Source organism: Neospora caninum, chromosome VIII (assembly GCF_000208865.1).
Source record: "Neospora caninum Liverpool complete genome, chromosome VIII".
Taxonomy (NCBI): Eukaryota; Apicomplexa; class Conoidasida; order Eucoccidiorida; family Sarcocystidae; genus Neospora; species Neospora caninum.
In genome coordinates this window covers 5,376,515-5,391,839 of record NC_018395.1, presented here as the reverse complement: position 1 = coordinate 5,391,839, position 15,325 = coordinate 5,376,515, and the positions used below count along the sequence as shown (strand labels likewise).

The 15,325-nt window shown below is 60.0% G+C and overlaps 2 protein-coding genes across 2 annotated transcripts; one reads left to right on the top strand and one right to left on the bottom strand.

Moving 5' to 3' along the window:
• Positions 1-775: 775 nt before the first annotated feature.
• On the bottom strand, positions 776-3,643 carry NCLIV_036780 (conserved hypothetical protein; the record flags this gene model as incomplete). The annotated part of the gene is made up of 2 exons (XM_003883879.1): positions 776-1,160; positions 1,710-3,643. 2 exons carry the CDS (start codon positions 3,641-3,643, stop codon positions 776-778), a joined length of 2,319 nt encoding a protein of 772 aa, XP_003883928.1.
• A 3,107-nt stretch (positions 3,644-6,750) lies between these two features.
• NCLIV_0367 (chromatin organization modifier domain-containing protein) lies at positions 6,751-13,169 on the top strand (the record flags this gene model as incomplete). The annotated part of the gene is made up of 2 exons (XM_003883878.1): positions 6,751-6,811; positions 7,762-13,169. 2 exons carry the CDS (start codon positions 6,751-6,753, stop codon positions 13,167-13,169), a joined length of 5,469 nt encoding a protein of 1,822 aa, XP_003883927.1.
• Between the last annotated feature and the right edge of the window lie 2,156 nt (positions 13,170-15,325).

The window sequence follows — 15,325 nt, the reverse complement described above, 5'->3', positions numbered from 1 at the left end:
CAACAGAAAGCCATCGAAGCCAACGGGCCCTGTGCTTTGAGGCTGCTGAATCAGTGAAGGCATCGAAAGTGACACACGCGTTGTGCACTCGAAGCGTAGGTCGAGGATCAACAGTTCTACTTTTTTGCCTCGTATCCGTTGTGAAAAAACGTCGAACGCTCGGCGTGCCGCGGTCGCTGCAGATCGTTGATCGAAGACGACCGACTGATGGGACAGATACGTGCATCTTTCGTGCTTTTTGACGTAGACAGCGGGACACCCTCGCAATTCTGCTGCGAACGGCATTCTGCTTCGAGCACAAACCTTCGGAGCGTAGACTCTACGCGTTTCAAAAAGATTGATTTCTGCGGTGGCGCCGATGGACAAAAACCACCGGCTCCTGCCACACTCGGTCCCTTTACCCCGCGGTTCCGAGTCCGGTGCCTAGGGCAGAAGTACCCTTTGCTCCAGTTTATTTCGGTATGGTGACAAAAAAACGCGTTTCGTCCACTGTGTGGGTCCGTCACACCAAACAGATTTTTTCGCCGAAATGGAGCGGCGCTTACAGAGATTACCACTGCGGAGGCTCCTCGCCACAGCTGCCTTGTTCCGCATACGACAAAAAACGTCCCAAAAAAGTGCGCACGCCTTGAACAGAATCGTCTGCTTTTCACAGAACGGCGGTTATTGGCACACCTGGGGAAGCGTCACACGCGGCCGCGTGCATTTGGAAAGCGACTGGAGAATACGCGAGTTCGGAGACCACGCTAACTCGTCATAACGGGAGTGTACGCCTTCATCTCAGCGGAGCGTACACCAAGATGGCACAGCCAAAGGCAAACAGGACAGTAAGGAGACCATATCTGTACGCGTAACGAGTAGGAAGGATGGACAACTCCGCAATGAAAGTTGACATCGTACTGAGACTGCTACAGATTCCGTAGGCCGCAGCTTCGATCAGGAAGTACGGGGTATCTGTACACTTGGCAGGCTGCAACCGAGTCGAACGTCGACACTCCCTGTATTCTCTGTGCAACAGAATTTCAACACAACCGACCAGGACAGAAGCGAGGACGTTGCTGAGGAAGGTTCCCATGGGGAAGTACGGGGTGTACACGTCGAGCTGAGCAGAGAGCGTGTATCGGAGCCACGCACCGACGAAGGACAACAAGGGAGGGTACCTGACGGCAGAAGTCCAGAAAAACGCACAGGGACAGAAGTCGCGAGTTGCAGGATGCGGTATGCAGCGGAAAACACGCGAAACTTGCTCTCCGGTTCCACCAAAAACGCTCACTGCGTTTACGGGGGACATGCGGCGAGACGAAAAAACCCGTCTTGTCCCTCCGCACACACACATATATACGCATGTGTGCAACACTGCACCACGGCCCCTCTTTTCAGCTACAAGTGACTCTACTTGGTGTCTCCTGCGCTCTCGTGTACTCTGTTCCAGTGGGAGCACGCCGGCAGAGATTCGCGGGGAACAGGTCAGCCTTGCGTATGTACACAGCGGAAGCACCAGAGAAGCCCAGACGAGCTGCATGCCGTCGGGCATCGCCGCAGCACCGGTCGCGCGTTCTTTGGACACCGACGGATCCGACTCATTTGTTCGGATTTCGTTGAAGGCTGAGGGGATCCCTTCCTTTGGGTCCGCCAACCTCCAGGTTCTGTTTCGGTCGTTTCCCTCTCCGAAAAACTGCGTTCGCGCGCTTCCCCGCCTCTCCACTCACCAGAGAATACTCTTTCGCGTCGCGTCCGTGTCGTATCTCGCTAGACACCCAAAGAGGGCATACACCGCAGCTGCCAGAAGAGCCGCGACGAACGTGGCTTTTCTTTCTCCCGCGCTGGACCCCGCAAAACAGTCCCACGCTCTCTGCGCCCAGCCCGTTGTCCGCGTTTCCAGGATCCGCCCTCTTCCCTCGTGTCCCTTCTTCTGGGGCCTCCCGCCGCATTCACAGCCCCTTCCGTGCTCCTTACCATCGCGGAGCGACACCGTGCTTGCTACGCCAACGAATTCCGCGCCTTCACAGGGACTTCCCTTCTCTTCTGCCTTCTGACTGTGCACAGAATACGCATTTCCCGGTGACTGACCCTCGACGCGGAAAGCGCCGGGGCGGAACCTGGCGGTGCCCGTGCCGTTTGCCGGCTTGTCGACGCCCGTCCTAGCATCACGCATCAAAACACTCGTGGGAACTGGCCCACAGGCAGAAGGCGCTTGCTCTCTGCGAACGTCATTTCCTTTGTCTCTAGGGGATTCTTCGAAAACCTCGTTTCCAAATGCGCCGCTGTTCCCCCGACTGTCGGGCGTGTCCAACCGCAGTCCTTGGTCACCCGCTGACTCGTTCCGACGCGGCTCGTGCCCCTCTTCTCCGTCTTGGACTCTTCGCTGCTCTGGACAGAACATCTGCGACTCCGCGCTTCCTTTCCGTTCGTGCCTTCTAGACCCGCGCCACTCGAGTTCGCATTTCGCTCCCCTCCGACGCCTGTGCTTCGCCTCCGCCGGCGCCTCCCTGCTCGCCCGCAAAGTATCTGAAAACGTCCAGAGTCTCGGGCGTTTACGAAGAACCAGGCGCTGAAGAAGGACACCTGCATCTGTGCCGAGGCGGAAGGCAAACATGGGCGCTGAGATGCCGAAAATGGCCGCCCAGATGAGGCGGTTGGCCCGAGTATAAGGCGAGGGGGGAAGCGCCGCGGGCGTCAAGTCGGGATCGTCGCAGAGAGCATGAAGAAGCGCGAGGATCCAGGAACTGAACGTCGTGAGACTTGCACAGAACCCTTTCGACAGCGCCACCGGAAGAGCGGCCAGGAGCGGAAAGAGGAGGGTGTGTGTCTGTTCCTCTGCCTTGTCCAGCTCCTTATGTCCACGGGACAGTGACAGAGGCGCGTGGAGAGGAGGGCGAGCGAGAGATGGAAAACGAGGGAGGCCATCCACGCGTTGGTCCGCACCTTCCACACGCGCGAGAGGCTGGGAGTCTACGAGACCGTTGCCGACCATGTGGATCTCTGTCCCGTGGTTGGAAGAGGATGCAAGACGGGAGGCAAGAGGGGAGACAGTCTGGCCTTTCGCCTCGTTCACCGCCGTCTCGCTCCTCCCTGCCATCTCCCTCCCCCCAGCTCCACGGAACTCGCGCCTTCTTTCCCGTTCCTCTCTGTGGCGCTTCGTCCTCCTTCTTTTGCCTCGCCTTCTTCTCTCGCCGGTGGTCTCCAGCAGCTTGGGAAGAGGAAGAAAGAGAGAAGACAGGATGCTACCGACGCAGTTCGGCCACAGCGCGTCAAACAACGGGAGAGGAGAAAGGTTCCACCCCGGAGTATACTTCGTGAACAAAAGGAAGCCCTGGCGAACGAGTGTTCCACAGGCACTGAAGGCGGCAATCAGCAGGAGTTCTGCGCCGAGCGGGGCCCCCGGTTTCTTTGCATGCTTCGTTTTTTCATCGCGCGGAGCTCCTGGTTCACAAGAGCCGAGCGATCGCCACGACAAAGGCACCGCGCCGTCGTCTCCGCTTCTTGACCGGCTGTCTGTGTCCTCCAGCAGACTGGGATCAACGCCACGGCGCGAGGATACGTCGGAAGACGACACCTCGAGCGTTGCACTGAGCTCACGCTGAGGCCCCGACAGGTTTGGGGGCTCCTGAGTGAGAGGCGAAGGAGAGACAAATGAAGACATTGTGTCTCCAGGCACACCCGTCCCCTGCGAGGACCACCGGAGAGACGCAGGCGGCGCGGAGCACGAGCAAGCTAGCCCGTCATCCCCAGTTACGGAGGGCGAATACGGGAAAACCGCAGGAGACGTCAACAGCTCTTGCGGTTGCAAGCATTGACGAAGAAGGCGGCGCCTATAGGGGCTACTCCTTTCGTGGGTGTGCACCCATACGGTGCACGGGGGCAGAGGTTGCTAGGCGGGGAAAGGGGACGAACAAGCGAGCGTCGAAGAAGAGGAGGCGGTGTGCACGGGGACACGATAACAGAGGTGGAAGAATCGGGACAAAGAGATTGTCGGAAAACACGCTGAAATCGACGGCTTCCTTGTCTTTTCAAACGACAGAAAACGGGCGATTACTTCCGGCAGGCATGCCGCAGACATCTCCCCTCAGACGGGCGACTTCTCTGCCGTTGCCGACGCACGAGGCAACCGGTATCGCTGCTGTTGCGTGTACCCCGGCAAAGTAACCGAGAACACGCAACGACACATCCTGTCACAAAACGCTGAATCCCGCCGTCCAGCAATTCCCCCTTTTCTGTTGTATCCAGGCTCTAGAGGCGTCAAAAGTGAGGTCCGTCGTCGAAGTGCTGGGGGTGCCTCGGTACGCTTGCCCATGCAAAACCGAGGGTGGCCAGGGAAAAGTGGCAGCGAGAAGAAAAAGCAATCCACTTTTATGGCTCTCTCAATGTGGTGTGGAGGAGTCGGCTGTTCGGATGTGAAACCTGTGAAAACCCCCCCCTCCCCCCCCCGGTTCCATGCCACGCGAGACTTGCTCGTTGAGGAATGAAAAGCAAAAGTCATCTGGTAGCAGTTAGAAAAGGAAACAAACACGGAAACCCGACATTGCCACTGTAAAAACGCTCGAGAATTTTAGTTTGAGCGCAGTTGGTAACGGATTGAGGAAGGCGTTGAAGGGTGTACAGACAGCAGCACCTGCCGCGATAAAAACGTTCCGTTATCGTACGGCCTCAAGTTCACCCCTGCTAACGACTCGCTTTGAATGCCAAACCCAAGAGAAACCTGCAAAAATACCTTTTTTCCATGTGAGAAGAGAGTAGCAATCAACCGCAACACGTAACTGTACCTCCTTGTTCAGCCGAAAAGTGATCCTTTGGCAGCGCTGGCTCTGAGCGCTCGTTTACCTCTGGCGTTGTACCGCCGTGTCGGCAAAGTGACAGTGACGTCCTTTCATGCCTTTCCTCAGCCACTTTTCCAGAAGACCCTTCAAATACGTTGCCTTTGTCTAGCCTCCTGGCGAAAAATCTGTCACCTCTCTACACTCTTTGCTAACGAAAGCGTCACGTCACCGTCCCGCTTACCGGACGGCAAACAACTTCACTTCTACGCTGTGTGCGTGCCTGGCCCCCAACGCACACCACTCTCAGGTACCAACGCTCGGCCGGGCAATGGGTTTGGCGTAGTTGTGGAGACATTCACGAAACCAGAAGGCCAAGCGTCCTAGTACGTCACATCCCGCAAAGAGTTTGCTCCTAACAGCGTAATTCTGCTGTGCATGCAGGGTGGCAAAAACGCCGTGCCTTGCGGATTGAGTCATGCAGCTCGTACGTGGCGGGCCAGCACAAACTTCTTAACGGAGAGCTTTCAACTGCAACAGTGGATGCGTGAGACTTTTCGTGCGGAGGACGAATTTCGTGACCTGTGAAGCTGTCCGTCCACGCAAACTGATGTAGTGGTTCCGGGTAGTGCTCAAAAAGACAAAAAGGGTGGGTTTTTAGAGGTCGACCAGTTGCGTCCCGGCAGTTGGCGTACCTTCCGCGTCGCCTGCTGCACACAGGAAAGTTTGCACAAGGTTGCTCGCGAAAGTCGGCTGAGCGACTCTCCGCGTTTTTGGCTTCACGTTTTCTCCGTTGTTATGGGCAACTATCTAGAGACGCGACAGTTGCCGGCCCGGATTTGGCGGAGAAAAGATACGGAGGAGAGTGGAATCGACCGCTTGTTTCGGCTCATGCTCACGTTTCGGTATATTCGCGTCCATAAACAACCTCATTTGTCCAGTCCGTGAGTTTCCTGCCGTGCCCGCCTCGAAAAAGAGGCGTACCATGGGGTGTACATACACATCGCTTGCAATCTGATGCGTACGTGATTGCGGGTGCATTTCCGTCTTGCGGTGCGACTTCCGTTCACTGCCTGCCGTTCCGCCATCGGAGTTCGTGCTCAGGTCTTCACACCGGTACCCTTGCCCGCTTCGTCCTTGCCAGTTCTGTGCTGCCGTTGGAACCCCAAAATTTGGAACTTTTGTTCCACAGCTCGTATTTCTGATGAAATCGGCTGCTAGTCGAAATTGAAATGTAAGGAGCAAGACCCCAGGGTGTTGGTGACTCTCACTCTTTGGCCCGTTCGCCTGGAGCGTCTGCTTGATGCACAGCGTTTCTCGGAACCTCCCGCACTTCTTTCCTCTTCGCTTGTGATTCTTTCCGTGTCGTCTGCTACGTTCACGGCCTGCTGAATACTATGCGTTCCGCCGTTCACACTTGCCTTTCCGATCTGGTCAGTTTTCGTGCGCTTTCTGTTTCCTCCTCGTCTGTTCCACGGTATTATCTTTGCTTGCTTCTCCATACCCGCTGCCGTCTGCCATTGTTTCGAATCACACTCTTCACACTTCTCACTTTTGCTACGGAGGGTGTCCCTTGGTTCTTTTTCCTCTTCTCTAACAAAGAGCGAAGCTCCCTTTTATCACACAGAGACAGAACTAGAGAGTGGGGGGCGAGGCGCCTGTGTTGCCGGCTTTCCTTCTCATCAAGTTTTTCACAGGTTCTCCTTCGGCGATATCGCGCTTTTAAATAAAAACGCATGGAGTCTGGCGTTGGCTGCCATGCGGGCATCCTGCCAGACAGAGGAGGGAACTTCGTCTGCCCACATAGATGGGAAGGTGGGAAAAACGTTTTTTCTCTGCTTCTTACACCACACGATTTCGGATTTTCCTTGCCTCTTTAGTAGCGTCGCCTCCACTTTCTGGGTCACTCTGCATCTTCGGAGGCCCGAGGAGCACTTACATCCGGTAGTCGAGGCCATGGAGCGCAACACTAGACTTGTTTCTTCCTTTTTCCTCAATGGAATCTGAGGGAATCCTCAATAGTGTGCCTGAAAACGTTCGTCTGCTGCCGCTCCTCCGTACGCGGCACTGTTGTTGCGTCGCCTGTTTCCTTCCGTACTGTCTAGATTAGGTGAAGTTCGTATGTCCGGTCGGCTTTCCTGTATTGTCCCTTTGTGCAGCGATTCACCTTCGGCGTCTTCTTCGTTTCGCAGTGTTTTCACGCCTTCGTTTTTGGCATTGAGTCTCCACGTTTTCGGCATGGCCTGCCTCTCGTCGGGTGTTGACTCTCTTGGTTCTCCTCCGACCAGCCGCTTAGCGAACCCCTTTTTAATGCGGCGCGCAACTTCGTGCAGTTCGCTTTGTCTTCTCCGCTTTCAGCTTGCCGCTCGCGACTAGTGCACCCATTGCCCACAAGCAGAGTTGGGGTGTCCTCGTTGTCCTGCTTCAGCGGCAGTGCTCGGTTCACTTCTTGACAGAATGGAGGGTCCCCGACGCGCGAGGCTGCCGCCTTCTTTCTCGTCGCTTCTCCCCTCACCAGCCCTGCCTCGTTTATCTTCGCACGACACACATTCCCAAGACGAGCCGGCAGCCGCGGGAGAGGCCTTTGTCCCAGTTTCTTGTCCACCTTCACCCCTCGCCGGGGTGCCAGGCCTCCGGTCACTCGCTTCAGTGTCTCCTCTTTCGTCACCTTCCTGTGGCTTTATCCTCCCTGCTTCCCTTCTCTCGGGTGGGCTGCCGTGGGCACTTCAATGCGTCGTGGCGAAACACGCGCCTGTACAGCTGAACCAGACAGAGCAATCCACCCGAGTTCCAGTGAGTACGACGGGGCCATGTACGAGTCTGCCTCCCACGGCATCTTGCCATGGGGTTCTTTCCTTTTTTGATCCCAGAGGCGAGGAAGAGAACGCGCGAGTTCGGGGATTCTCTGCGACTGAGCAGGCAGCGGCACGGGGTCTGTGTTCCTATCTCAGTGCGCCACGTGGCTTCTCGGCTTCACCGCGCTCGTGGTCTGCCTTCGCTTTCCCAGCAAGCGACGGATTCAGGGAAGACGAGAACGCGAGAGAGGGAGAATCCGACGTTTGCTTCGCTGCAAGAAACAATCTCGCGATTCGTGGAGCCGCGGCGGGAGACGCGGCTGTGGGCCCAGCAGAGGGCCGCGCACTGGCGGCGACTCGTGCACACCCGTCGATCTCCCATGTGAGAGCAGAAAACAGGAGCCAGGACGAGAACGCGGGGTATGCACCGAGAGAGGAAGCTGCCGACTTTGCATTTCAGTGTTTAAGGCCATGGGAGGCAGACTGGAACGCCGCCCCAGACACAACGGGAGACGCCGGCGATAGCAGGACATGCACGAGGCTCGGCCAACCGCCGGGCAGAGGGCGGCCCGCTGACACTGGAAGAGCAGAGGGAAGAGACAGTCCTGAATGTCCACCGAGATTCGCTCCACAGACTGCCGCAGGAGTTGCTGGAACGGGAGAGGGGATCAGAGATTGTGGCTATCAACCGGTTATGTGCGTCCTGCAGCCGCTGCCCTCCGTGTTCGCGTCTGCTCTCAATGCCAGCTGCCTCTCCGCCGCGTCTCTGCGCGACCTGTCGCTTCTCGCTCCTGCTGTCTCACCCCCCTCCCTGGGGTATCCTTCCTATCCTGCTCAGGTCTATTTTCCCGGTGGGGGCCTTCCGTCTTCCTCTTCGCCAGTCTCGAACGGTCCTACACTTCCAGGCTGTCGGGCACCCTTCCCCCAACACCCTGGGGCGTCGCCTGCCGCTCTTCCCCCCGCGGCGGTCTATCCGCCCGAACTTCCAGCGCTTTCTCCGCTCCCTGCCTTGTCACCGGGTGCACGTACACCTGGAGACGGGCGCTTGGAGGCCGGGAGGGAGATGGTGGTGTGTCGCCGGGGCACGGTGCGACCGCGAGTGAGAATTGACGATACGCAGACTGTCGGGCCTCTTACCTCTCCAGAGGGCGGAAGTGACGGAGCGCGCAATCGAGAGCGAAGACATCTCGAGAGAGATGAAAGAGACTCTCAAGAGACAGGCACTCTGGCGCCCTCCGCACAGGAGCCTCAACACGCCGGGACGGCTCCGCCTTCAGCCCGCAGACACCCCGCTACGTCTCGGGCTTCCTCGCCGGCCGTGTTTCAGCAAGACCTCTCTACTTTTCCGGCCTCTTCTCGAGGCCGGCCTTCTTTCTGTCGCCCAGCAACCGGCCGAGAAAATCCCCGGACCCAGATCGGCACTTTCCGCGTCCCCATGGGCCTCGAGCACACTTCGCCGTCGTCGTCCGCTGACCCCCGGCTGGGTCTTTCTCCACTTGCGGGGGTGTTTCGGACCAGCGGGACGAGCGGCGTTTTTCAGGACGCCCGTGAACGGCGAGTGCAACTGCCGGAAAGCTCTGCAGGAAGACGCACGGAAAGACAGCTATCAGGCGAAGCTCCGCTAGCTCGCCGACCGCGTCTCGAGGTGTCGGCGCCGGCGGGCGGCACAGCCCCGTGGGAGCTGGCGGGTTCGAGGTCTCAAAGAGACGCGTTTTTCTCCAGACACGACGGAAACATCCACGACAGAGATTTGGCCCTCCCGGCTACTGGAAATCCTGCGGTAACCCGGAGGTCTCCGAGCCAAGAACCCGCGGAGGTGGGCACCGGCGCCTTCAGTTGGCGCACCGACCCCGGGTCTGCCGGATCCGTAGATCTCGCCGGGAGGGGCGAAGACCGAGAGCGAGGTGAGCAGGTGAGTGGCCAGCGAACGGCTGACTGTGGCGGCGAGTGTGCTGGAAACTCTGAACGCGACACTGCAAGGAGACAAGTCGCGCCGGCAGGTGTCGTGGCAGCTCCATGGGCACCTGGGCCTGCGTTCCGCTACCCGCAGGAAGTCGGGCTTTCGACCGGGCCAGAGACGCTGCCGCCTTCGTCGATATCGCAGCCTCTTTGTGGACAGGAGAGGCTTACGCAGCCCCTTGCCGCGCTGCCTGGCGCCGCTCACGGCTCCGCGAATTTCCCGCTTTCGCCATCTTTTCGGCTGCAGGCGGAAGGCGGGGAAGGCCGTCGACCGCCCGAGGGCCTTTCTAGCCAGCCGACGCATGCCGAAGAGTCGCGGCGGGGGCAAATCGCGGCGAACGCCGACGCCTCGGCAACCCAGTTCATCTCAGGCTGTTCGCCGGGACTGTCTCCCTATGCTACAGGCCTGTCTGGGCGTTATCTCCAGTCGGCGCCTTCACGTTGGCCGCCCTTCGTGGGTGACGGCGCGGCTGTGAATCCCGATGGGTGGCCGAGAGAGCCCGGCCGGCGTGTCTCGCAGCCAGTGCCTTCGGCGGGGAGAGACGGCGATGCGCCGGAACTCGTGCACAGCGCTTTTTTGGGTCACGCTTCGCGGCGCGCCTCCTCTGCGGACTTGCCTGGCGCGAGGCGTCTCGCTGCTCCGGCTCCAGGAGACCGGATGCGGCGCCCTGCCGGCTTTTTAAATGAGGGTGCGCCCCTGGACGCCGAGAGCCAGGAGATGTGGCGCGCAGAGAGACAGGCCCCGTGGGCCGCGGCGCCCGGGCACCTCCCGCCTCTTCCCGTTTCACCCGGGGACGCGGCGCGGGCGACCGCAGTTTCTCAGGAGGCAGGAGGCCCGAGAAGGCTGGCTAGCCAAGAGGGTGAAGGGGGGAGGCGAGCCGAAGGGCCCACTGCCCCGTGCACATCGTCTCCTCACAGTCGTCGTCTCAGTGTCCCCGACGGCGGGCGTTTCGCCTCTCAGTTCGCGGCGACTCCACGGCGCGCACTGACCTCCTTTTCCCCGCACTCCCTGCCGGCCTACCTGCAGCGTTCGTCGCATCCTCTAGAGACTTCAGTCGCGTTCCTCCCACCCTCAGCCTCCGCTGGACCCTTCTTCGACACCCGCCTCGCGAACGGTGGAGGGGCGCCGCATGCAACGGATGGGCCTTCTCTCCCAGCGGCGGAGTGTCTTTCAAGAGCTCCCGCCGGGTTTCCTGCTCGCTCGCATCCCCTGCAGTCTTCAGCCACTTTGCCCCTCCAACCGTCCCTGTCTCCACCCGTCGCGCCGTGCGTCGTCGGCGGCTTCCCGCCGCCTTTGCCGAGCGCGCGCGAGGATCTCCGGACCTGGCCGACCCAGGCTGGGGCCCGTGCGGGTTCTGGAGGCTCCGCGCTTCTCCATTCGAGTGCGGAGTTCGCGCTCCCGGGTGTCTGTCCGAGTGAGCGTCGCTACTCGCATCCGGCTGAAAGCGAGGACTGGCCAGGGCGTGGGGCGCTTGGGCGCGAAGAGATGCCTCACGGCCCCTGTCCAGGGTGTCCCCCGTTTGCGTCGCTAGCCGTGTCCTATGGCGCGGCGGGCGGCGTCTTCAACGCGAACGAGGACTCGTCACAGCGCGCAGAGGCTTTGGACGCCTTTCAAGAGAGGAGCATGCACGGCGCCGACCTGGAGTCCTTTCCAGCTCCTGAATTCCTTTCTTTCTCGCATGCAGATGTCCTGCCTTCTCGCTTCCCGCCCTTCACAAGGCCCGTTGCGAGTTCCTCGGGGGAAAGATGCGGATCGGAGACCTCGGTTCTGGCTCCACCTACCCTCACGCTCGGGCGCGCACAGGCCGCGGCAACCCTCTCCTTCGGCCGGCAGGAGTCGGGGCCGCCCGACAGTCGCTCCTTTGACAGCGGCGATGTCTCCGCGTGCGCCGGCTCCGACGCGGCCCACGTGGGTGTGGGAGACCTTGGAGACAGAGCACGGCGGAGCGAGGGACAGGCCGGAGGCGACGAGCCGGTGAGAAGAGGCCGGGGAGAAGCAGACGAAGGTCATCTCAGTGGTTCGCGGCGGAGCACCGCGAGTCTCAGCTCGAACGGGCTGCTGCGACCGCGTCTCGAAACGTTGGGGGCCCAGGCAGGGGACCGGTCTCCGACTCCCCGGCCGTTATCCGGTTCAGGCGCCAACGAAGGGACCAGACGGGGACAGCACGGCGCTGTGGGGGCTCCCGCGTGGGGCGAAGGCGGCCCAGAGGGCCTGGGGCCTTCGGACCCGTCGGCACCCTTCCGGCGGGGCCTCAGAGGCTCGACGGCCGTAGGCTCGGGCCGCCTGGACTCGGAGGGAGAGCAGGACGTCTATGAGTCGGACGAAAGCGGAGAGATCGGCCTGGATGACGAGGCTGGAGAGGACAGCGCGGATGCGACTGGGGCGTCTGCGGCGGAGTCTGCGCCCGCCTGGTGTCTAAGATGGAACGGCGAAGGCGCCCAAGAAGTTGTCGAGCTGTACGAGGTGGAGCGGATCATCGGCGTCCGGCGACTCGTCGATGGGACCAAACGGTACAAGGTCAGGTGGAAAGACTACCTTCCCGCAGACGACACCTGGGAACCGCAGGAGCATCTCGAAGGTCTAGAGGAGCTGCTGCAGGAGTCAGAAGAGGTCTTAGGCAGGGAGGAGTTCCATCGGTGGGGACACCTGCGGCGCGACGCCTGCCGTGAGGGGACCAGGGGGACGGGTGCGGAGAGCCAGGGCGACAGGAGACGCGGGCGGAGAGACAGGAGGGGCCGAGACGGCCAAGGAGAAGATCCAGAGGAAGCGCAATACCAAGAGGAGGACGGAGAGCGAAAAGGGATGCGAGAGGAAGGGAGAGCAGGCGGGGGGGCGCGCGACGCGCCAGCCGATTTCTGTCCACTGGAGGACCACGCGAACCCCGGCGAAGCACGAGACAGCGTCGAAGAGGACCATGAATGGAGCGACAGGACAGAGGACGCGGAAGGCGGGAAAGACCGAGAAGTGGAAGCGAGCCAGCAGGACGAATACGCCTTTGTCGCAGCCTCCCTGGCCGAGGCAGCTGATGATCCGTCTTGGCAAGGGTACCTCGACACGTCAGAGTCGTCGACGGAAGGTGTTCCCGACGTGAACAGACGCCATTCGAGGACAACTTCGCAACGTCCTGCGAGGTGCTCCGGCACTCTACCCCGTCGGTGCGCGCCTGGCTCCTCCGGGTCCCCTGACGAGCCCGTGGACAACAACCGTTCTCAGTCCGTGGCGTCTCCGTCGCTCGCCCGGTCTGCCTCGCAGTCCGACGCCATCTCTCCGCGAAGGCGCTCCCCGTCTCGACCGGAGCAAAGAGGCCGGTCGACGCGGTCGCCTGCTTCGTCGCTGTCTCCTAGCACGGCCTCTCTTTCGCTCTCTCCGCCGCGTGCGCCGGCGCCCTCGGAGTCCCGTCTGGAACTCCCTCCGCCCCGAGTCGTGCACCGAGTGGTCCAGTACCGCAGCTGTTACGGCCAAGGCGAGTTTCGCCTCTTGTGGCGTGGGAGCTGTGCAGACGCAGTCGAGTGGGCCCCAGAGTGGCTACTGCGCGAACTCCCGCCCGAGGCCTTGAGCTCCGAGGTGCGCATGCAGATGGTCCGGGTCAAGGAACGGTGGCGCGCGAGACAAGCCCTGAATGGAAGGGCCATGGTGTCCAGTTGGTGCGGATCGGTGTGACGATCCGGCCAATCGGGGAAGGGAAAAGCGGCGAAAAGGCCCCGTGACCTTGCGTCCCGAGCGGAGATGCGATATGCGCGTCTCGTCCCTTTTTTCCTCGCGCGCACGCAGAATGATCGGAGCCGGGCGAGCCCGGGAAGCCGCCGTTACAGGGCGACGGCAATCGACTCTGTTTTTTTTTGCAGACTTTCGCTTCGGCCGCAAGACCCGCTTTCTCTCCGGCCCGGAAAGCGGAGTGGAGCCGAGAGATCGGCGGTCGGGGGGGGGGGGGGGCGGAGGAGGGTGCACGGACACGGGCGACGAAAAGGGGAAGGCGCGCAGAGGCGACTGAAGACTGTCAGTGCCGAAGTTTTCGAGGACGCAAAGGTGAAGACACACTCGACAACAAAGAGAAAATCAGCGGAGCCGAAGCATCCAGCTGGAGCCCCGCGGCGCCACGTGTGTGTTGGCCGTCTCGTGTCTGAGAAGGCGCCACGAATCAAGCTCTGGCTATATATATATATATATATATATATATATATATATATATTTGTGCATATACAGGGGCATTCCTTGTGGTGGCCCATATGCTTTTATGTGTGCAGTTTTTAGGTTTGCGTCCTTTTTTCAAGCAGGAATGAGGAGACGCAGTGGAGGAAAGAACGCGGCAATCTCAGTAGAGCTCAGTTGAAGCAGATCTGTATAAAGGGACAGATGCCGCGTTGTGTTTCGGTTCTCTGTTTTGCATGCGCAAGAAACAGAGGAAGGGGTGCGCGTGTCGTGTGCCTACGCGTTCGTGGTCACTGGAGGTTTTTTCTGCGTCTCGCGTTAGAGCTGGTGTCCTCATGCCTCATTCGAGAGGGCCTGTGTTCCGGGGAGGCGGCGAGGCATTGCTTCCGTTCCGCAACTCCGCAGTTCGCGGCGTCGCCGCTTCGGTGCTCACAGGTGATAACGCTGCCGCGTTTCGAGATCTGCGGGCGATGCGTCCGGGAACCCCAAACAAGCGCCGTCCTTTGAGCAGGCCTCGTGGGCCCTATGCTGTGTTGTGCCGCTGCGCCGTTTCCGCAGACAACACGCAAAGCTTAGGATTGCCCCGGCCACTCACACCTTTCCTCGCCTTTTCAACCGGTGGGATGCTCACACCAAGGCGCCGCCTCTCTCTGAGAAAAACGGGGGGCGAAGGCACGGGGTGCGCGGACTGTAGAGCTGGAGTTATGGTCATTTATCAACCGCTCGGATGCCCAGTTTTATAGCTACTTTCTATAGCCACTGGATTCCTCGGATGCGTAATACCTCGGGGACGGTATTCTTCTGCTCGACAAAAGCGAGCGTGAGGCGACCTGGAGTCCACGACCGCCTTCTCGCCGGTTGCCACTCCTCTCGACGGGACCGTCTGTCTCTTTTCGGCAAGTCGCCGATGCGACGGTTGTTTCGCAGAGTTGCCTCCTCGCGCGTGTGTGTGCCCTGAGGCTCCTTCTTCTGGACGGAGAGGCGCCGCCGTGAGTGAAGAAGCGAAAACGCGTTTGCACTTTTAGACCACGCGCGCCTACGGAAACTTGACGGCAAACTCAGCAGCTTTAACGGAGACGTTTTTCCCATGGACCCGACGCACACGCACTGCAGACAGACTCTGTAGATCAACTGCATCCACATATAAAGTCTGCAAAGATATATATATATATATATATATATATATATAGATATATGTACGCATAGAAGCATGGACGTCGACAAAAAATACAAGTGGGAAAGTCGCTGCCACCACATTTGGATATTCTGCACAAACACCGGCTCGTCCCTGGCAACACCGGTCACGTTCTTTGCCGTCCTCCTGGCGGTTGCGCCTCGCGGCAGAAGACGCGCAGATATCTCGCTTTTCTCATTCTTCAATCGGCGCTCCGGAAACGACACGCCACCGTATTTAGGCTGTTGCCCCATCTCTCTCTGAAGGACCCACAGAGAGCGCCGGGCACACTGCTCTCACCAATGCTCCTGTGTTTCCCTCTCTCGGCGATTCTCCGATACGACTCCGCGTTCTCCGAAAACGCTTTTCACCTCTTCGCTCTCCGCAGCTTTGCCTTCCGGCTTCGCATTCGATCTTCGCGCGTGCGCCTCGGGTCTGCGGGGGCCTCCTTCCAGTGCATTTTTGTTCGGCTCTCCGTCTTCCCCGTCTGTTT